The sequence below is a fragment of the Anopheles arabiensis genome, chromosome 3 (assembly GCF_016920715.1).
Source record: "Anopheles arabiensis isolate DONGOLA chromosome 3, AaraD3, whole genome shotgun sequence".
NCBI classification, from domain to species: domain Eukaryota; kingdom Metazoa; phylum Arthropoda; class Insecta; order Diptera; family Culicidae; genus Anopheles; species Anopheles arabiensis.
In genome coordinates this window covers 12,329,866-12,351,840 of record NC_053518.1, presented here as the reverse complement: position 1 = coordinate 12,351,840, position 21,975 = coordinate 12,329,866, and the positions used below count along the sequence as shown (strand labels likewise).

The window sequence follows — 21,975 nt, the reverse complement described above, 5'->3', positions numbered from 1 at the left end:
CGATCGTTATAGAGTATTCGTTGACAGCAGCAAATCATGCAATAATTTTCTATTTTATTATAATTATACGAGAGTTAATCACTAAGCCATACCTATTGATCTCTTGATATTTTGCTATGAATATCCATCTATGTCACGCAAGAGAGAATTCCTGGACTGAGATAGGTAAGCTTTCCAGTGGTGAGTTGGATCAAAGTACACTTATTTTTCACGTAAAGTGAAGCAGTTCAGATATGTTGAGGATCAATTCCGAAAAGATTGGTGTGGGTTCAGGACTAATTCCAAGACTGTTTCAGCATGAAGATGAGTTTCAGGAACCGTATTGTCTTGGAATCAGATCCAGGAGCTTTATAGTTTTGAGATGTATTCCCAATGACTGTGGTGAGTATGGGATCAGTTTTAGGACCAGTTCAGGTTCAGGACAAATTCCAAAACCCAAGTATAGGATTGGGTGCAGTTCCAGGACTGGTATGGGCAGAGTCTCTGTTCAAGATCCGATAGAGTTTATGATCAGTTGCAGGACCAGTATAGGTTCAGGATCAATTCCTGGACCCGTATAAGTTTGGGATTAGTTTGGGTTCAGAATCAGTTCTAGAACCTAAGTATGTGTTCGTGATCACTTCCAAGAATAGTATGGATTCAAAATCATTTACGGGTTTCCGAATATGGGCACAATATGAGTTCGTGGTCAATTCCAGGAAGAATATGAGTTCCAGATCAGGTCCAGGACTGGTAGAGATTTTGCAGTTTTTGGATAGGTTTAGATTCAGGATCAGTTTCATGGCAGGTATGAATTGGGAGCTAGTTCTTGGGCTGATGTGGGTTGGGGATCTATTCCAGGACTCGTAAGAGTTAAGGACCAGTTCAAATTTCATTAATGGTTAAGAATCAATCTCTCTTGATGTGCCCCGTAGATTTCAAGTAAATTCAGATATTTAAAAAAAAACACTTCAGTCCGAACCCCGAATTTATTATTCATCCCCAAAATAATAATTTGCCTAGCCTTGTAATGTGGTCAAACAAATTAATTTTAAAACATTCTATTTGAAGAAGAGCCCGAGGGAACCTAAATAAAATTCCGATTGATTGATTGACAGTTAAAAATTGTTTCCCGCGATCGCAACAGTCGGCACCGAACGCCAAACCCTTTTTGCAAAGCAATAAAATTCATCACGTCTTCTAAGAAGGGTAAAGGATCGTCTCATCAAAGCATCCTGAAACGGTCGCATGCGGGTCGCGAGCCGTACTTTGCCGACCAAGATGGTAAGTAAGGTTATAGACGTCCCTGAATTTATTAATTTGGAGGAAAAACGTCCATGTCGTACATCTAAACCAATTATGAATCATTCCATTCCATCTTTCTTAGACGATTTCTTGGTTAAGTTCTATTATCATATCGATCAGTTCTAACAGCAAATATGGTTTGAAATTGCAATAACTCTTAAAAAATGCACTTCTACGATCATGTAAAGCCAGTGCCTTCCAGTGGATGACCTACTTCGATTGCTCCAAAGCTCCAACCGGATAAGATCGCATCGTCATCACCCTAAACCCTAGATCAGGCGCGTAGAGTAGGCAAGGCCGAACCGTGTGACTCGCTCAGTTTCCGTTCCCTAATGCTGACACACATTTTGCGGGGCCCGCCTAAGCACACAGAACAGCTGTTGGTAACAAGTGCCCGTGATCCCGCGCCACACGACCACGGCACGGTAGCCGGGTGGTTCTCATTGATAGTGAAACCCGCGCAGAAAACATCCGCATCATCATCATCATCATCACCATCGTCATCATTGCCACCGCTGCCGCCGCCACCGACCACTTTCGTCATCAATGTAGGGGCCTCTCTCTCGCACGCTCCCCGACCACGCGACCGATGAATCACAAAACCCCCGTCCAATGAATAATAAACAAGCGCTAAAACACAGTAGCCCATGGGGCAAAGGCATCGGAAACCGATGCAAACACTTCCTGCTTCCTATGGATCCGTCCACCACACACTGGTCCAGTACGCGGACCACTGATTCATGTGTGTGTGATTTTGTTCCTTCGTTCCTCCTTTCCCTCAGTGGAAACACAGGGGCAGCATTGGCTGGCGGTGTAGTGATGCCTACTTTCCTTGTCCGCAATGGCGTCCCGCAACACAAAAAAGGAACGCTTTCGCACCGATTAACACAAAACGCAAGCAGAGGCTACCTCCCCCCCCCCCATCCCCTCGTTGCTACATCCGTATTTCGCAGCTGCGCAGCTTTTTGTTTTGTGCGGTACAGTGCGACCTTTGCCTGAAAAGGCAGCCGTCCACCCATCAAACCGGGTGGTTCATGTACGGGGGGGGGGGGTATGGTGGAGATTATGTGCCTGCCAAAAACGAAAACCTCCAACTCGATAAGGGGAAATCATCTTCGATTAATGCCTTCCCGGCACGCTTCTTCCCATACACACACACACGCACACACAGGCTGCTCGTTTCCACCATTGGAAATTGGTGCCTTTCCTTCCTTTCCCGTACTCTTAGCTACTTACCGTGTGCTTCTTCCTACTTCTTCTTCTTCTTCTTCCGCTAGTGTTGGTGTTGCGTTGCTTTCTCACAAGCGCGTTGCGTTCTTTTTTTCTGTTGCGGCTTCTTCACACACTATCGCAGGCCCCTCCACAACAGCGCCTGCTACGGATACACACAGAGCGCTTCCGGAACTAGCGAGCGAGGGGTTTGGCTTCAATTCGCTAGTGGCAGCAGGTTTTCACACCAAGCAGCATCACTGGCACGGGCCTGGGGGGCCACTTTTCACTACGCGAACCCAGCAGCACCAGCAGCTGCACTTTCACGGTCACAAAACACGCACAGACACAGACCCACACACGCACACGCACGGGGGAACGCAGATTTTGGTCGCGGGTGGAGCGAACGGGGCAATGGCACACGCCGCGAGTCGTACGGGACGGGACTGCGGGACGGGACGGGTTTCGCACCGACTTTCGCACACTTCCGGATGGCAAACTACGGGCGCGTTCGCTTTTTTGCTTCCCTACTGCTGCTTCTGCTGCTGCTGCTGCTGTTTTGCTCAAGCACCCACGCGAAATTCGGACCCACGGACAATGTATGCACAGCCACACAAACACAAACACACACACACAGGGGAGGGAACGCCAGCAGCGGAATCAATTTCAGGCAGCACAGCTCTAGAACGCGCACACGCACAATCACACACACACGCGCGCACACAGGCCACAAATGTCAAACTGCCGGGCGCACTTTTTGACGTTGTGGCCGGACGGCTGGTTGCGGTGCCCATAGTTCGACCCGAGCCGTTTGATTGTGAAGGTGTGAGCGAGAGAAAGCGATGGTGGTTCGAGCGAGACAGCAGGTGGTCACTCTTCGGCTTTGCTGGTCGGTGTCATTACAAGCCGCCAACTATGCGATACAAACGCTCGCTTCGGTGAAAAAACTCGATTATGCGTGGCGAATTCAAATGGACAGTTGGGCCGGCTCTTTCAACGACGTTTAATTTAGCACAAAACGCGGTTTATTCATATCTTTTGATTCATGTACTCAAATTGTTTGGATATTATCCTCCCCCAATCACGCAGTCAATGAAACTCCCCCCGTTCCTCTCCGGCGAATGTATATGAGCTAGTTGCTATTGATCTTATCCCATCGCCAAACGGTCCCATCGTCACAAACGCAAATCAGTATGTTGCCCGACCGGGAGAAGGCCGTCTGCCGGATCGGGGTGGTGCACTTCGGATGGTACAGTGTGCTGCACCGCGGATGCACCGGATCGTCCGTGTCCAGCTCCCAGATGTACGTGCGGCCGGTCTGATTCCCCAGCGCCAGATACTTCTGCCAGTAGTCCAGCGAGAACCGCACGAACCAGATGATGCACTCGCTGTACTCGAGCGTGGTAATGATCGTCGTGACCGTTTCGTTCTGCTTCACCTCCACATCCTCCAGCCGGCCCGGTTTCCAGCAGACGATCGTGTTCTGGCACGATTTCGACAGCACAAAGTCTCCCATCCACCGCACGCAGTCCACGTAGTTCCGGTGGATGTCGCGCGTCGAAAACACGGGAAAGTGTTCGTTCACCGACGGAAAGCGGGATAGATTTTTCGCCTCATTAAACGTGTAGCTGTTGCGGATCGCATTTTTCATCGTTTCCGTATCGAGCCGCCACATCTTGAGCGAGTGGTCCATCCCGCACGACATGAACCGTCTGCCCTGGATGTCGAAATCGAAGCTGAGCACCTCGTCCCGGTGGCCCTCGACGCCCCCGAACACCGCAATGCAAATATCCGTCTTGGTGTTCCACAGGCGCAGCGAGTGGTCCTTGCTGGCGGACATCAGCAGGTACGGTTCCTTCGGGTGGAACTTCACCTCGTTGATGGCATGCCCGTGCCCGATGTAGTACTTGTGGCCCTCGAGCGAGGCCGTGTTGAACACACGCAGCACACCGCGCAGCCCTCCGGCGGCCAGCAGCGGCGAGCCTGTATCCGCGTCGTGCGACCAGGCGCAGGTATAAAATACTTCTTCGTTCTAAAAAAGATAATGCGAAACGATGAATAATGTCCCCTTCCATTCGATAGTTCCGATCCGCTCAACCTACATCCGGATCCGCGTAGCACTGCTTCAGCGTGATTCCTCCATCGTTCTGGCACTGGTAAATGGTCACCCGATTGCTGCCGACCGTCGCAAACGTGGGCAGCTCGCCGTTCTTGAGATTGTAGTTGAACAGACAACCGAACAGCGATTGACCATGATCTTCCTTCACGTACGTGCTAAACTTAAAGATTGGTTTCACCGTTTTCTGTTGCTTTTTCTTCGACCGTCTCCGCTTTCGCCGGTTGATCTGGGTTTCGCTGCCATTGGAGGTGTTGTCGGTGCAGGTACTGCCCATGCTGGACGTTTCGTGCTGCAAATAAAGGATCCATTTTAATATTCGACCACATTTCCGCCACAATTCCCTTAAAAGCAGAAGTAACAATTACCATCTCATCATCCTCCTCCTCGGATGCATCGCCCTGCGTGTTGTTGGCTGCTTCTTCTTTGCGCGCCGGTTTCATGCCGTCGGTTGTTTGGTTTCCTTTGTTTCCCGCTATTGCCGACAGTGCGCCAAATTGTGCGAATCGATTGATGCCCTTTTTCTTTCGCCAAAGCACGCTCAACACCACACAATCAACCTCGGCTGCAATGGATGCAGCGTACTTACGCGTGTGTGTAATGAAAATTAGATGCTAGCAGCGGCTTTTTCACGAAACAACAAAATTTTCCCGAGCTGATTTTCCCCCAAGCCGAAGCGCGGTGTTTGTTGTGGGAAGTTTGTTTCGTCGACAACAGCAGGTGACAGTTTGGTCGACTTTTTGGTTTGACGTTTGCCGAAAACTGACGTTTGGGTAAAATCGAGCAAACGAAACGATTTTTCCTCGCGTGTCATCAGCAAGGAAAAGAAAGAGGAAGAAAAAGCCAGTCCAGTCCGGAAAAAGTGTTTTTGTGAAACAAAATCGCAGAAAATTCACACAGGAAGAGAAGAAAAGTGCCAGCTTTGCCAGCGTTTTTGGTGTTGAACAAACAGGTAACAACAAACCATGGGTTCATCAAAAAAGCATAAACGAGATTCTAAAAAGCATAAACGTCGTTCGCGTTCACGTAGCCGCTCACCACGGTACGAGCGTTCGGAACGTAGCGAGCACCGCCGCCGTTCCGATTCCCACTCCGAGGACAACAACGATGGCTACGGCGAGACGGCCCGCCGGCACAAGAAGCACCGGCGGGAGCACAGCGAGCATCGGCACCAGCACCACCACAGCCACAGCCGGCAGTACGAGCGTACCGCCGCCCACCCGCGCACCCATCCCGAGGTGAACGCCGTCGACGACGATTCCGACAGCTCGGACTGTGTGGAGGTGCCGCTGGATGAGGGGAGCGCACCGGCACCACCGCCGCCCTCGATCAGTCGCAAGTCGCCCGCGCCGGATCGCGTTCCGTCTCCTCCTCCGCCGCCCCAGGTACAGAAGCGTCGCCGATCGCCCACTCCACCGCCACCCGCACCGAAGCCGGCATCGTCGGCGCGGAAACGGTCCATCTCGCCTGTCCCCTCCAACGGTGCCGGGGATGTGCTGTCCGTGGAGGAGACGAACAAACTGCGGGCCAAGTTGGGCCTGCGTCCGCTAGAGGTGGGCTCGTCCAAGAGCCAGCCGGAACCGGCTGCGAGAAGACGTCAAAGGTCACCTTCACCACCGCCTCCACCGAAGGCGTCCTCCTCCTCCTCCTCCTCTCGCAAGCGGTCCGTTTCCCCCATTCCAGACAATGGCGCCGGCGATGTGCTTTCCGTCGACGATACGAACAAGCTGCGGGCCAAGTTGGGCCTGCGTCCGCTCGAGTCGTCATCGTCATCGGGAAAGAAACGAACCCGCTCCCCTTCACCACCACCGCCGCCGAAGGCATCCGGTTCGTCCAGCAAGCGGTCTGGATCGCCCATCCCGGAGAATGGTGCCGGCGATTCGCTCTCGATCGAGGAAACGAACAAACTCCGCGCGAAACTCGGCCTTCGGCCGCTGGAAATGGGCAGTGGTACGAAATCGGTGGCCGACACCGGCTCTAAAGCGGGCGAACCGGAAGGAAGCACCGAAAAGCTGAAGGACGACTGGGGTGAATTCTATCACAAGCCGGCCAAAAACCTGTCGGAGAAGACGAAGGAGGAAAAGATGCGCGAAAAGCTGAAGGAGCGGAAGGAAAAGCGCGCGATCGAGGAAAAGCTCAAGCGGCTGAAGACGCTCGGCGAGGAGGACGATGTGGACGATCTGAAGAACTGGGTAGCGAAGACACGGGACAAGGATCGGCTCAAGAAGGAGGCCGAAGAGCGGGCCCGCCTGCTGGACCAGCTGGACGAGGAGCTGGTGTCGGGTGGCCCGGATTTGGATACGTCCGGGGGACGGGCGGGACCATCGCGACGGGGAGGCGCCGGCCCGAGTAAAGGAGCATACCGAGACCGCGATCTGGAGGGATTGCGGGTCGAGCACGACGTGGAAGCGTTCACCGAGGGCCGGCAGGTCATACTGACGCTGAAGGATGCGGACGTGCTGGACGAGGCGGCGGGCGACACGCTCGTGAACGTGAACATGATCGACGACGAGCGGTACAAGCGCAACGTGGAGAACCGGAAGGCGAACCCGCAGCACTACGGCTACGACGTGTACTGCCAGGACGAGGTGGACGAGTTCGGGATGCCGAAGCAGCGCGAGGTGCTCGGCAAGTACAACGAGGAGATCGAGGGCGGCCACCGCAAGAGCAGCTTCGTGATCGGCTCGAACGCGGAGCAGGAGGCGCAGGAACGGCGCCGGCTGCTCGAAATCAAGACCAAGCTGGAGAAGAAAAAGCTCGACTCGCTGGAAACGACCCCGCTCACGCTGGTGTCCGATTACTTTACCGAGACGGAGCTGTCGACGTTCAAGAAGCCGAAGAAGAAGGTGCGCAAAATGCGCCAAAAGCTGCGGGCGGACGATCTGCTCGCCACGCTGCCCGCCGAAGAGAGCACGGCCGATTTGGGTTCGCGCTCGCGGCGTCAGGAGCGATCGGCCGGGGAGCGTTCATCGACGACCGGGTCGGAGGATCGCAAAAGCCTACGCGCACGGGCCGCCGGTATACTGCTGACGGACGACACGCCGGCCCTGTCGGAGGATCTGAGCTCGGTCAAGCTGGACGATGCGCTCGAGGATGACGAGGATCTGCAGGCGGCCCTGCAGAAAGCGCGCCGGCTGAAGCAGAAGGAAGCGATCATCTCCAAAGCGCTGCCGATCGATCCGGAGCGGATCAAGAGCGAGATCAAGGAGGAGCCGGACAGTGGCGGAGAGCAGACCGATCATCACGGCGCGATGCTGCTCAACTCGACGGCCGAGTTTTGCCGCACGCTGGGCGACATTCCCACGTACGGTACGGCCGGCAATCGCGAGGAGGACCCGAACGACATGATGGACTTTGAGCGGGACAGTGCCAGCGATCGGGAGGGTATGGAGTCGGATCCGGAGGAGGGTCCATCCACCTCATCCCGTCGGCATCATCATCATCATGGATCGCAGCACAGCGGGGCCTGGAACTCGGTCAACACGGAGCAGGAGCAGGATGATACCCGGGAGGTAAAGGTGGAGGAGGTGGCGATCCTCGACGAGGAGCCGGACGTGGCACTCAGTGTGGCGGGAGCGCTCAAGCTGGCCCAATCGAAGGGTTACCTCGAGCGGGAGGAAAGCAACCGCCCGAGCAATGCGCGGTTCGCCCACCTGCAGGCGCAGAACTACTCGATCGAGGACAAAAACTACGGCGAAGAGAACGATAAGTACTCGCGGCGCGATCGCTACGCCGGCCCGATCACGGAGTTCAAGGAGAAGGAAACGTTCAAACCGAACGTGAAGCTGGAGTACATCGACGATAGCGGGCATCTGCTGACGCCGAAGGAGGCGTTCCGCTACCTGTCGCACAAGTTCCACGGCAAGGGCCCGGGCAAGAACAAGGTGGAGAAGCGGCTCAAGAAAAGCGAACAGGAGGGGGTAAGAATGAGAATTTTCTGACTGAATTGAGTCGACATTTCTTAACGGGTTTTTTTGTTGCTTTTCTCCATGATTTTAGTTGATGAAAAAGATGAGCTCCACCGATACACCGCTCGGTACGCTGAACATGCTGCAGGCGAAGCAGAAGGAAACACAGTCCCCATTCATTGTGCTGAGTGGAACGAAGCAGAACACAAGCATCATCAAGCAGCAGAAGCGTTAGTGGCGTGCTCGGTGCCGCGTTTTTAAATCTCCCCCTTTTTTCAAACATTGTGTATTGTGTGTTTGTGTCTTTTTTCGTTGTTGCGAGATATATCCTTTACCCCTTCCCTCTTGGCTTTCTTTTCTCGCTAGTTATAGCTTCACGTAAGGCGATTTTTAACCAATTCCATATGAGAGCCTACAAACATTGCATCAATAAATAAAGAAAACGTCCCGAATTAGAGGAATGTATAGGAAAATTCTAGAAGGATCTATATCGGTGTTTGGTGTCTCGAATTGCTTGGCTACAAGTGGATGACAGCTTGACCTCGCCGGAAGTGGAGCTGAGACGAAGAGTGCAAAGCATTTGAAAAACGGAAGATGAAAGCGGAAGTGAGCATGGACATGAGTATTCCGGACTCTTAACTCATCAGCAAGGAGTTTAAAGGTACCCGTCGATATATTCTTCTTATATTTGGCGTAAACGTCCTACGAGGACATGCCGGCCTATACAGGCTTTCAAGACTTTATTCAGTACCACGTAACCGAATAGTCAGTTCTTACTAGGACGGTCCATTCCGGGCGTGTTATTGAGTCGTTCGAGTTGACGAATGTACCACGGGACCGACCCGTCGTTATTCAGTAGCTAAATAAGGAGAATCTGGGGCATATATCGTGAAGATAAGGACTAGTGGTGCGAGCTCGGAATAGGACCTACCCGATTCCGATTCCGTGTTGGGAATCAATACCGGGGCTGATTCAGATGCTAGAATCGATTCCGATTCCGGAGTTGGCTTCGGAATCAACCTAGGAATCGCAATTTGCTCCGGTAACGGAATCAGAATTGACTCCAGCATTGGATTTAGCTCTGGCATGAGAATCAGTTCTTGAATTTAAATAAGATGTTTCAGAAGCGAAATCAGTCCGGAAATCTCCATGAGGATGGATTGTTTACAAGTGAATTTTGATTCTTTGTGGCTATCAATACGTAGCATCGTTGGACCCAAACGCCTATTCTTATGGAGATGCCGAAACGGACTCCGATTTCGGAGCCGATTTTGATGTCGGAGCCATTTCCGATTTCGGAGCCGATTCTGATTCCAGAGCTAATTACGGAACCAATTCCGAAGCCGATTTCGATTCCAGAGCAGTTTCCGAAGCCGATTCCGATTCCGGAACCAATTGCGGAGCCGGTTCCGATTTCAGAGCTAATTACGGAACCAATTCCGAAGCCGATTTCGATTCCGGAACCAATTTCGGAGCCGAAACCGATTCTTGAGCTAATTTCGGAGCCGATTCCGATTCCAAGGCTAATTCCGGAAGCAATTCCGAAGCCGATTCCGTTTCCAGAGCTGTTCCCGAAGCCGATTCCGGAACCAATATCGGAGCTGATTCCGATTCCAAATCTAATTCCGGAACCAATTCCGAAGCCGATTCCGGAACCAATTTCGGAGCCAAATCCGGAGCTAATTCTGGAGCTAATTCCGGAACCAATTCCGGAGCCGCTTCCAGAAAACTTCAAATTTCTCATCACTCTTAGGGACGAATTCCTGCAGATGTCCTGCAGATCTAAAAATCGTATAAAATGTCCCGCATTCAGTGCATTTACCTTTCCCACAAGGTACATTTTTTTTTTATTTCGCAGATTTATTCTTCTGCTTCTTTTGAAGTCTTTTGCTCATGTTTTCCTTGTCTGTGGACACTTTCCCGCGGCCACGCTTGTTGCGGAATGCAGCGCGTATGCTGTAAAGCACACCGAGCAATCCGACCGTTAGTGAGAGCACAATCAGCTGTGTGGTCGATAACAATCTTCCATCCTGATCGGCCAATCGCATTCCAAGGACGGTGTCGTGGAGCGTACAGGACGAATGCTCATCATCAGCTGCCTTCTGGTCGTTCCTTAGCCGAAGTTCGGCATTTTTGCTACCCGTATCTAAACGTAAAAGAAGATAGCCTTTAGAAAAGGAAATGAAGATTTACTAACCTGTAACTTACATTCACATCCCTCGAACAGATCACGCTCTAGATCGTCCACCAGCAGCGTGAGCTTCTCAAAGGACTCGCCCGCTGCCGCACCGAACGTGATGCGGAACCCGCTCTGGCCAATGTCGAGCGCAAACTTAACGCCCGCAAAGTTTAGCTCGGGAATGAAGAGTCGCGTCGTGGCGGGCGGTAGCCGTGGGTTGGCAATGACCAGCTTGCCATGCCGCAACCGTACGCCAGCGTACCCGTTGATGAGCGATTGCAGAAATCCTCCCGCGCCGGTTATGAAATTGCCCGCGCCGTCCGCACCGTCCCCATTTTCGCTCCACACGTGGAACGGTGCCCGCAGGTACTGCTTGTAGCTTTTGCGGAACATGGCCGCCGCGTGGTCGAGCTCGTTCAGGTCCAGGTGGCCGATCGTGTGGATCGCCCACGTCATGGCTGGACCGTCCGGGCGCGTTACCATCGAGTACAGCCGAAGGTTATTTGCCTTCGTTGACCTGAACAGGGAAGAAAGGAGGACATTAGGAGATGAAGTGTTAAAAAAGCGTAATTATTCCCGACTTACTGTTTCATTGGGAACTCCAACGGATAGCCAAGCAGCACAACGTCCGCCTGCTTAATCGGCGTACCGAACGTGTACTCCTTGTACTCCGGATGCACATCGTACTGCGCGTTGTACGGTAGCGTGATGCTTTTCGCAACCCTCAGGAACTGTGCGAACTCGTCCTCCGTAACACCCGCCAACGACTCGCGACAGTGACAGCCCACGAACGCACCGAAGAACAAATTGTGCGCCGCAATCACGTTCGTGTAGATGCTGTTCGTCACATTGTGATGGTCCTCGTCCGGTCCCATTATCCGGCCAATGTCGAACGTGTCCGTGTCCGCATTATAATCCACCCGGCTCTGCCAGAACCGTGCCGTTTCGTACACCAACCGGCAGACGTCCGACCGCAGCCAATCCAGATCGCCGGTCGCATAATAGTACAACCGCACCGCGTACGCAATGTCGCCCGTTATGTGGTGCTGATACTCCGGCACCTGCGGGCAGTGGTCCGGCGTCACCTCACGCCCCGTGTAGGCCGACTCCCACGCGTACTGCCAGCCTTCGTACCCGTTCCGGCGCGCGTAATCTGCCGCCGCTTCCGTCACCAGTGTGCGGTAGTGCAGGAGCTTGCGTGCGTTCTGCGGATCGAGCAGCAGGATCGGTGGAAACATCCACATTTCCGTGTCCCAGAAGCTGTGGCCCTGGTACTCCGCCAGCTTTTTCCCTCCCCGGCCCAGCCCGGAGGGGGAAAGACCGTAGAAGGGATAGCTGCTCGGCTGGAAGGAGGTTTGCGATGGCAGCGAGCTCGAAAGGTAGAAAGCGCTTGCTTTAATCACACGATCTAACCGATCGTTTCCCTCCACCCGAATGCCATACTTGGCCCACATACGATCCATCTCGAGACGGTGCAACCGCTCGTGATCGTTCGCCTTCAGTCCGCGCAGTTCCTGCTCGAGCTCCTGCCTGGAGTGGGAAAACACGGTAAGGAAAAGAAACTCGCGGTCCGTTTCTTCCGCCGTTAGTGTTAGCTTGCGTGGCACTTGCTTGTACGCCACGCAAACTGTGTGTCCTTCCCGTTGATATTTGGGATCTTCCACCTGCCTTGTCTTGGCGCACAAGAGCAGAAATTCTTCCCCAGCTACCGTGAGCTTCTCGAGCGGTTCCTCTACCAGGTCCACGCTTTTCCCACCGATCAGCTGGCGGGTTTCGACTTCGATCGTTTGCTTCGAGCTTAGCCTTCGAAAGTGTATCCGGTTGACGATCGTTTGATCGAAATGCCGGTTGGGGTAGACTTCGTGCTGTACCCGGTAGCCACCGGCCGGATCTTCCAACGTCGTCCGGAACTTGCCACTTCGCATGTCCAGCTGATAGCGGCAGTTCCTCGGCTGCGTCTGCAGGGAGGAACAGTTGGCCAGCTGAATGTTGGCATAGTTGGGAATGCGCGCCCGGTGACTGACGCCTTTGAGACCATTGTATACACCGTTCAGATGGACGGAATCACCGTACACCACGAATCCGAGGTGCCCATTGGCTAGTGTAGGTGTTACGGCTTTGTTCGGCAATCTGCAAACGAGAGAAAGAGATGAGTTTTTTTTAATTTTTAACTGTCCTATTGCATCAAAACTTCTTCCCTTGGTTCCGGGTAAATACTTGGTAGCATTGAAGAGGAAGTTGTAGTCATTTGCACAAACGGCTGAGACACCAAGTGCCACGGTAAACAATGTTAGGAGCCACATTTTCCACTGATAAGAGATAACATTTTCCTATTGCCGGTTTGAAACGAATGATTTGGCCGGGTTTTGTGATGATGCAGCAAAACCCAGTAAACAATGCGAGGATTTTTGAGGTACCTCTCGCTCTAATTCTTTTAGTTATCTCGCTTTCGCCTATAGCTATTCTGTCCGGCTGAGCTTTCACGTCCCTCTTCGCTAATATTCTCCCTACCCATACAGCGAAATGAACTATTTGACAGGTGAACTATCTGACAGATACAGCCAAAGGGTTGGGGGAGATACGACATCCGCATTCGGCTGGAAATAGACGAACCGAGATCGTCGCGGTACCGCGAAATTCGCGCCTTATTTATAACAGTTGTAGAACAGTTGAGCTGTCAAATCTTCCACGCCTCCAATCGCGCCTGCTGTTTCGCAGAGATGCCCAACTTCGGTATTGCTGAGATTTTCGCGGCAGCGCGAACAGATCATTTTTACTTTTTCTGGTGGATTTGTGTGAAACCTCGTGTCGAGAAACGAATTTTGTACTTTATTTTTCATGAATTATGTAAAATAAATAATTTGATTCGCAAATTGATAAAACAATATTGCTTCTTGGCACATTCAATCGTTACCAGACCTCGGATGGTTCCATACACGAATCGCGATTATCTCGCCTATCTGTCAGGCCGCAAATACACGACGCGCAGCCATAGAAATGAAATGTCATTCGAACGCGCTACCGCGGAAACGCAGAGATGCTCAGTTGGATATCTCTGCGGAACTGTTATACGCGTTTGAACGCGCTCGCGGAAACGCGCGTCGTGTATTTGCGGCCTCACATTTTATAACAGAATTGACAGCTCAAGTCATACGCGATTTTTGCGGTACCGCGACGATTACGGTTCGTCTATTTCCAGCCTTCGAAAATCACTTGAAAAGAGTATCTTCTTTAACGGATCATTTACAAATAGGAAGACATCATGAATTATTGGCTGAAAATTCACAAAACACGTGATTTCGAATGGATTTAGTTGCGATTTTGTAAAAAGTTATTTGTTTACATTGCACATCAGCTGGTTGCTGTGATGCGTTATATGACAGATATTTCACCTGTCAAATAGTTCATTTCACTGTATATTTCACCTCGTCTGGCCTTGGGGTATCAGGTTGTGTTGTTGGCTGATCAAATGGTAAGTTTTTTTAAAATAAAATATTATCAATATATTACGTAAAGTGGCGCTCTAGCAGCAATCGAACATGAAAAAATGGGATTTGCAATGTTCGATTTGATAACCAACAAATCGAACATTGCAAATCCCATATTTTTTTTCGTGTTCGATGTCGTGCTCGATCGCTGCAGGAGCGCCGGGTGAGTTATTGTTGTTGTTGTTTATACATGGTTTCCAAATCAGTTTTTAATGTAAACATTGTTATTCACCGCATGCAAAATGTTGTTCCACATCGATCTGGCATTTCATTTCCATCATACAGGGTTTTCCAAGTCAGTTTGGAATGTAAACATTGTTAATCATCGTATCCAAAATGTTATTCAACAGCTGTCAAATGGTTTATTTGTTTCATCAAACGGTTTATTTTTTTCAAGATTTTCAACACATAACAAAGAGCTGTCAAACTCAATCCAGCTTGAGACGTGTTGAAAATCATGCTGTAGATTTTAAAAATTATTATGATTTAAATGTGAATAACAATGTTTACATTCGAAAGTGACTTGGAAACCCTGCATTGCGTGGATTTTTAAATAAACGGTTATCAGAGCACACTGGGTTAACAAAAAAAAATCAAATTACAAATATTCACAATGAGAAACATGTAGTTAATAAAACCAGGGTAATTTTTATCAAAAAATGCAATTAATTTCCATAAACAAAAAAAAACAAAAATATTATATAACTATGATCTGGATTTTTTCCTGTATGCCACACATCATTATAGACTTGTAGATGGTATTCCATCGGACAATGAGGAAGGTTTTGTGGCATTGGGTATCCGATGTCGTCTAGTCCAGCAGATTTTGTATTACACTTTTTTAGAGCTTGGAGAAGTTCGTTTAGCGTAAAGGGTTTTCTGTAATCTTTCCTTGGTGTTGATGCAAATGATTGTTCCTCAGCTCTTTTGTTGTCTAAAAATGATTTGAAATAGCTATTGTTTGAGCAGATAGATTAAAAATTATCTGAAAAATTTTTGGCTAATTTTAGCGATTTTGCGGTTCAAGGAGGGTTAGGAATTGCGAGATGTTTTTCCATTTAATGTAATGTCCCTCCACATATCATTCGCGGGTGTGGTTGGGTTGATTTTTCAGAATCAGACCATTTTCAGAAGAAAGTTGGAAGTTAGCTGCTATCGCAGAGGTTATTGCACAATGTTCGATTGAACTAGTTTGTCCGTTAGCTGGATCAATTCTATCAAATAAAGCTGGATCAAACTGTACGACACTATGAGCTCATTTGGAATCCCGCCCAAACTGATAAGGTTAGTTAGAATGACTATGACCAACGTCACTTGCCAGGTGAGGGTGGATGGAAAACTCTCAGGACCTTTCGCTACCACCAAAGGTCTACGCCAGGGGGACGGGCTTGCCTGTCTCCTATTCAACTTGGCGCTAGAGAGAGTAGATCCGCGACTCGAGGGTGGAGACTACGGGAACCATCTTCTATAAGTCAACCCAGATCCTGACAGATGATATAGACATCATTGGTCTGCGGCTCTCCTATGTAGCAGAAGCCTACCAAGGGATCAAGCAGGCGGCAGAGAACCTCGGATTGCAGATAAACGACGCAAAGACCAAACTGATGGTGGCAACATCAGCGGACCTACCAATAAATAATCCAAACCTACGTAGGCGTGACGTACAGATAGGTGAACGCACTTTTGAAGACGTCCCACAATTCACCTATCTTGGGTCAAAGGTCAACAACGACAATAGCAATGGAAGCTGCGATGCGCGTAAGGATCCTGGCTGCCAAACGGTCATTCTACAGCCTGAGTACTATATAGCTGCCATATAGTACCGGTACTCACATACGCCTCTGAGACATGGACACTGTCCAAATCTGACGAAGCCCTCTTAGCCGCGTTCGAGAGAAAGATGCTCAGAAGGATACTTGGTCCCGTATGTGTGGAAGGCCATTGGAGGAGCCGCTATAATGACGAGCTATACGAGAAGTACGGCGACCTCACTGTCGTACAGCGTATCAAGCTCGCCAGGCTCCGGTGGGCTGGCCATGTTGTACGCATGGAAACGGACGACCCAGCCCGTAAAGTCTTTTTAGGCCGTCCACAAGGACAGAGGAGGCGTGGTAGGCCCAAACTGAGGTGGCAAAATGGCGTGGAGGCGTCTGCCATTAAGGCCGGGATAACGGACTGGCAGACGAAGGTGCGAGACCGTGAGCGGTTTCGGACACTCCTGAGGCAGGCCAAGACCGTAAAGCGATTGTAGCGCCGGATAAGTAAGTAAGTAAGATGGTTTGGTGTGGTGATTATGGTGTGATGTTATGGATTATGATGGTGTGATTATTTTTTGTAGTTCAGTAAAATATTTCTCTGACCTTGTTTCAATGTGGACACTCGTGAAGTCTAATTGTCTGCCACGCTCTACCTTACCGACAGCCCGTTTAACCGTCTCACTCAATATCCATGGATTATTCGGTAGATGTTTCCCTTGTTCGGTTCGAAGAACTAGAAACAGTTTTCCCCGAATTCGTTATTCGCTTCGATGTATGTGGGCAGTGTTCTGCCTCGGTTTTCCTTAGCAGAAATCCGGGGGTAGCAGGCTGCGAGAGCGGGTGGGTTCGTCATGGTTTTTTTTTGGGAAACTGTTCGCTTTTGTGTTTTGTTTGCTTGGTTTGCTTCGAAAGAGGTGTTCTCTGTTTGTTTTCTACGAAAAGACAATAGCACTGATACTGGCACTGGCACTGATCGAATAACACGTCTGATCGCTCCAAGCTGCCGACAACGACTGCCCTCGATGTGTGATCTTCACTCTTTCTCCTTTTATGGAGATAAATGATGGAATGGGTGTATTGATTAGGCTGGTGGCTGCTCGATTTCCATCCTTTACACGTTCAGCCTGGAGCTGTTTTTCATCAACTTTCCGTTGCGCCGGCATCTAGAACGCAAGCAGATGATTTTAAGCCAAACCTGCATGTATTAAAAATGAGTTTATTCGCTATGATTTCAACTCTACTCTGTTCATCAATACTGTTGTGTGTAGGATGGGGTTTTTGGGGTTCCACTTCGAGCTCCTCCTTAGAAATGTTCGATGAACAATCTAATACTTTTACGACTTTGGTGTTATCATCCATTCGAAGGGGGTTATTGTATACTAGTGATGGGCCATCGGAATTGCTTCCGAGCATTACTACTGCAGCTCCGATTCCGACTAATTTGAACAGTCGATTCCGCTCGGAGCCATCCGGAACCTTCCGGAACCGTCCGGAACCGCTAGTCGGTAGCCCGCATTGCACTGCCATTACAAAGGCGTAATAATCACGCTAACTAACGGCTCAGGAGCCGGCTTCAGACCAACGACTCCGGAGCCGTTATGCCCATCACTAATGGAAGATGCGTAGATTTGCAATGCCGTCTGTTCTCGAGTTACGCGGTTTGTGTAAGTCGAATTTCGTGATTTGCAGCAAAAATACAATTGATAACTTGGTATTTTTTTATTCAGTTTAGTACTTATATACACTTAGTAAAACCCGTCGGTGCAGCGAGTTCGGGTCGGGTATTGAACCTACCTTGACTCGACCCGACCCGAACTCGCTGCACCAACGGGTCAGAATCGCTTATGCTTTCTCGCACCTACTCATCAGTCGGGTCGACCCGAACTCGCTGCACCCGAATGAATGAATCCCCTTTGGCCCGACCCGACCCGAACTCGCTGGACCAACGGGTCGAAGTCGCTTATGCTTTCTCGCACCTACTGATCTTTCGGGTCGACCCGAACTCGTTGCACCCGCGGGTCGGATTTGATCCCGACTCCGACCTAGCGCACCCGCTGCACCCACGGGTCGGAATCGATTCCAGCTGGCTCGCACCCGACTCCGGGTCGGGTCGTGAAATGAATCGTATGACCCAACACTACTGTACACTGTTTACACCTGAACAAAGATCGGAGATACACAAACAGGCAGCGTGTGATTGGTATTTGCAAGAAATCTAAGCTCAATGTAAAGCAGCCCGAAAAGACGTAATTGATATTCGTGAATGTTCCTTCCAACGAACGGTGTTACAATGGCACGACTAAACATAACACTGTTTGATTGTTTTTTTAAAGCGAAAGAATATTTCAGCATACACTTGTGAACACTTTTTCCCAAAATTGTGCAGCAAGTTGTAAATATTATTTTATACGTATGATGTCAAAAGCAAGGCCTTTTTATTGATTCTTTATTGATCTTTTGAAATGTACAGTGCCTACGAAGTTGTCATTCAATTGGTTACCCAAAGAAAACCTATAAAATTTAGAGCATTCATATGGTTCTTTGTATTTCGTACGGTATGTAAAGGTTCATTTGGGGCATAAACCCATGACGGGCATGTCGTTAAGTTTCTACTGTATTGCGTGGCCAGCACCGGCAATGCAACAATGACTAGGCTGATCACATGAAGTTGATGAAAAAACGGGACACATATCAAAAAAAAATACGGGACATCGATTATTTTTAAGAATTCAGAAAACATTTCCTTTATTTTTCCAAATATTACAATTATTCGCATTAATTTCGCATGTAAAACATAAATTACTACAATTTGGTCCCTCCAGCGTACTTTGTCAAATCTTCATTTGACACAGCTAGGGAGTCCAAAGTTGGAGTTGCTTAGCTCATACAAAGTCCTTAAACCATAACCCCCTATCTTTCAATTTCTATAGAAATCTTCTTTCATCATAGCTACCAAAACCAGAGCAAAGAACCCACCACATAACGTGTTCTACACTATTTTCGAAAAAAAAACTTTACTTTAAAAATAGTGGATTTAATGTATAAGATTGTTGATTTGTGTATCCACAATAACTTCGTTGCATTAAATATTATCATACATTTAATGGTATTAAATCTACACCACTTACACACTACATCTGTAGTCAAAAGAAACACGTCTAAGTGGCAGAAATTGGCAGAAGAAACTCTCACCTTCGTGAACAAGTATGTACAGAAAAAAGTGCAACAAAAAACTCGTCAATATATCACACAATTTGACACGTATCTTCCTGGCAATAGGTTTATATTAATGATGCTTAGTATTGCAACTCTGTTTTGCCTAAGCGATAATCAAATTTAAAGAAATGAGGCACCTAAAAACGTACCAGAAACACACATGATATTGCTCGTTATTTGAGACTGAGGCATCAAGATCAACTGATCTTATTGAATGCTTATTAAATCTTGAATGAAGGAAACTTGGAACAAAAAAAAACAGACTGTACCTGAGATACGGTATCAACGCAAATCGTGAAGAAGCGGTTATCAGCCTTTATATACTTAAGTTTATTTTCCTTTTGCTTGCAGTGAGTGGTTATTCCTCAAAATGTAAACAATTTTTGTTTTTGTTTTTCAATCATGTTGATATTTACTGATATTGTATCAAATCAGTTAAATTTGTTCAAATTCCGAAACCCACGATTGTGTAAATATACATATACCAGCGTATAATGTATATATAAATATACCAGGATCAGCGTATCTGGGACACACCTGTACGTCGAGAATCTTAAAACTGGCTAGTCTGCACAAGTGTTTACTAAAGTTCTGTGCTGTTTAAAACTAGAAATGTAGAGGTCTAGAAATGTTTTTAACAAGTCTTAACAGAGTTCTGTAGATGGGCCCTTTCAGTCTTAAGAGAGTTTCATTATAGTCTTATTCGGTCATACAAGACATTCAAATGAAAAAAGAAAGGATGAATGGAATAACTGGAACAACAACGTTGTTCTCCCCTGAGCACAAGAAGAAGTATATGACGCAGCATGACAGCAAGCAACCCAGCTTTTGAAAGATGCGTTTTACAGCTCCTCAGCGTGCTTCTTATCTATGTATGGATGTAATCGGACATACGTTACTGGTGTGAAAGAAACCATTTGCCAACAAACCTTGATTCAAACTTCGCACCTGAATAACGATGGGAGACATACAATCAGTCTGAGGTTTACATTTACGTATATTAGTGATTGTATCACCGATAGGTGATTTAACTTTCTGCATGTGACTTAGTCGTTTGATGAAAAGGTTTTATAAAAATTGTACAGCTTGTAATGTAGTCCCATAAAACCGAATTTATATTCCTGAGTGTCGTTGCTACCCTATACTCCCAGACAGACGGTGTTAAAACCATGGCATGAACAAACATGCCGTTGTTGGTTTAGGTTTATAGGTTAACAAGCTCGTAGTCTACACTTGTGAACACTCTTCAGCTCTCTTGTATCACAGTTTGCGTACGAATGTACGCATAGAACAACCGACATCAATACATTTAAGTTTCTTGTCTTTGGTATTTGTAAAGCATAGTGGTTTTCACTGTTTGTCACTACTTTTACATTGCATACCTTTAGGCGGGGCGGTGGCTGCACTAACGAATCTACACTAGCGCTGTTAAAGACGGGTCTTTTTGAAGATCAGCTCAGCTCCGGTTCATTCATAATTCATTCGGATCATTTGCTCGGATCAATCCTTCAATCGTTCGTTCTCTGCTAAACCTGTCAGTTAATGCCAAATTAACAGTTAAAGAGAACATCTTAGGCCTCTACCAAGGTTTTTTGATTGTTTCCCAAGAATTTTTTGGATGGTTCCCATAGTTTTTTAGCTCGTTTGCACGATTTATTGTCCGCTACCCATTTTTTTTTTAAATTGGATTGTATGGATGTCCAATAGGGCGATACCAAAATTATGAGGAAACTAAACAAAAATATATGGGAAACGGTGAATAAATAGTGAAAGGGACCCAAAACATTACAGGAATCACGAGGCCAAGAGATGCAGTACGTGTTAACGAGCGAACGAGATAGTCAGTGATATTTTCATCGTCATTGTCGAGTGGACAATACGCTAACATATCGCTAAAGCTGCATCTACACGATTAGCGCAAAAGAGTGAAGGTGTAAAATTTTATTTGGAATTTACACCTCGCACGCAGATTTATCCATACGATTACACATTGTGAACAAATATGCTATTCGTGCATACACGCCTTAAAAGACATGGGTGGTCGAATTCAAAGCATAGGTCGGATCGGAGCGGTGTCACCAGGTTTTCTCGTTTTGGTATAAAGAATCACACACGTGTAAGATATGTCTGATCTGCTGTCTGAAGAGAGTAGAATGGTGATCCGAAAACGATTCCTGCTCACTTGCTCATTTGGGGCATTCAAGCAATCGCCTTTGTTTCTCTCAGGAAATCAATGACCCAGATCTTTTAAAAACTGATGCATGTTTCATTCGCTCAATTTACTGATCCGGAACATTTTAACGAATCCGGATCTGATCTTACAGCACTAATCTACACTGTAAACGATGTGCGCATTCAGGTTGGTGTCATTGCTTCATTTTGCTGTGGCCAGACCATGCCTAAATCGTCACTGCAGAAGAAATGGCCTTGATTATCGCAGCTAACGAAAGTCTACGCAGAGATAAAACCCAACATGATCTTCACTGACAGTGCAATTGTCCTTCAGGCACTTGAATCTGGAAGCAATATACCGAATTCTCATCGAGCCACTTTCTGCAGGAATGCTGGTCACACAGGTATTCACAGAAATGATGAGATCGACTAGCCAGCGAAGGACATAATAACCCGGCCCGCTACCATAACACCCTTTCAAGACGCAACTTCATTTGCTTTATCAAAACCATCTTCGCCAATAGTTGGAACGTTGGTTGGATTGGAAGCGGCCGCTCTTTCCTGACAACCGCCAAGACCACAACATCACCATGGAGAGACGACCGTCCATCACATCAAGACCAGAGAGTGCTATCACAATTTCGGA

General features: G+C 48.4%; 4 protein-coding genes across 5 annotated transcripts in view; 1 reads left to right on the top strand and 3 right to left on the bottom strand.

Annotated features, from left to right (window-relative positions):
* Positions 1-3,229, bottom strand: part of LOC120900264 (protein mothers against dpp) — a 52,159-nt gene extending 48,930 nt beyond the window's left edge. The window contains exon 1 of the mRNA XM_040307034.1: positions 2,521-3,229. The gene's annotated coding sequence lies outside the window, so the exon portion shown is untranslated. The remainder of the gene's footprint in view (positions 1-2,520) is intronic.
* A 377-nt stretch (positions 3,230-3,606) lies between these two features.
* Positions 3,607-5,332, bottom strand: LOC120900866 (polycomb protein EED). The gene is made up of 3 exons (XM_040308417.1): positions 4,978-5,332; positions 4,596-4,901; positions 3,607-4,525 (listed from the first exon to the last, which is right to left on the bottom strand). The coding sequence occupies exons 1-3, from the start codon at positions 5,050-5,052 to the stop codon at positions 3,626-3,628; spliced, it is 1,281 nt and encodes a 426-aa protein (XP_040164351.1). The 5' UTR covers positions 5,053-5,332; the 3' UTR covers positions 3,607-3,625.
* A 69-nt stretch (positions 5,333-5,401) lies between these two features.
* LOC120900864 (U4/U6.U5 tri-snRNP-associated protein 1) lies at positions 5,402-8,990 on the top strand. Its single transcript, XM_040308414.1, has 2 exons — positions 5,402-8,529; positions 8,609-8,990. Exons 1-2 carry the CDS (start codon positions 5,575-5,577, stop codon positions 8,750-8,752), a joined length of 3,099 nt encoding a protein of 1,032 aa, XP_040164348.1. The 5' UTR covers positions 5,402-5,574; the 3' UTR covers positions 8,753-8,990.
* A 1,335-nt stretch (positions 8,991-10,325) lies between these two features.
* LOC120900865 (protein-glucosylgalactosylhydroxylysine glucosidase-like) lies at positions 10,326-13,188 on the bottom strand. 2 transcript variants are annotated; one of them, XM_040308416.1, is made up of 4 exons: positions 12,895-13,188; positions 11,282-12,826; positions 10,726-11,213; positions 10,326-10,663 (listed from the first exon to the last, which is right to left on the bottom strand). In XM_040308416.1, exons 1-4 carry the CDS (start codon positions 12,942-12,944, stop codon positions 10,365-10,367), a joined length of 2,382 nt encoding a protein of 793 aa, XP_040164350.1. In that variant the 5' UTR covers positions 12,945-13,188; the 3' UTR covers positions 10,326-10,364. The 2 variants fall into 2 exon arrangements, with proteins under 2 accessions (XP_040164350.1, XP_040164349.1); XM_040308415.1 differs by having other exon boundaries at positions 12,914-13,185.
* Between the last annotated feature and the right edge of the window lie 8,787 nt (positions 13,189-21,975).

Coding starts and splice junctions, on each gene's coding strand:
- LOC120900865 (XM_040308415.1), bottom strand. CDS start 12,999: ATGTGGCTCCTAACATTGTTTACCGTGGCACTTGGTGTCTCAGCCGTT. Junction 11,214..11,281: donor TTGGAGTTCCCAATGAAACA/GTAAGTCGGGAA, acceptor TTCCCTGTTCAG/GTCAACGAAGGCAAATAACC. Junction 10,664..10,725: donor TCTGTTCGAGGGATGTGAAT/GTAAGTTACAGG, acceptor TTTTACGTTTAG/ATACGGGTAGCAAAAATGCC.
- LOC120900864 (XM_040308414.1), top strand. CDS start 5,575: ATGGGTTCATCAAAAAAGCATAAACGAGATTCTAAAAAGCATAAACGT. Junction 8,530..8,608: donor AGAAAAGCGAACAGGAGGGG/GTAAGAATGAGA, acceptor CCATGATTTTAG/TTGATGAAAAAGATGAGCTC.
- LOC120900866 (XM_040308417.1), bottom strand. CDS start 5,052: ATGAAACCGGCGCGCAAAGAAGAAGCAGCCAACAACACGCAGGGCGAT. Junction 4,902..4,977: donor AGGAGGAGGATGATGAGATG/GTAATTGTTACT, acceptor CTTTATTTGCAG/CACGAAACGTCCAGCATGGG. Junction 4,526..4,595: donor AGTGCTACGCGGATCCGGAT/GTAGGTTGAGCG, acceptor TATCTTTTTTAG/AACGAAGAAGTATTTTATAC.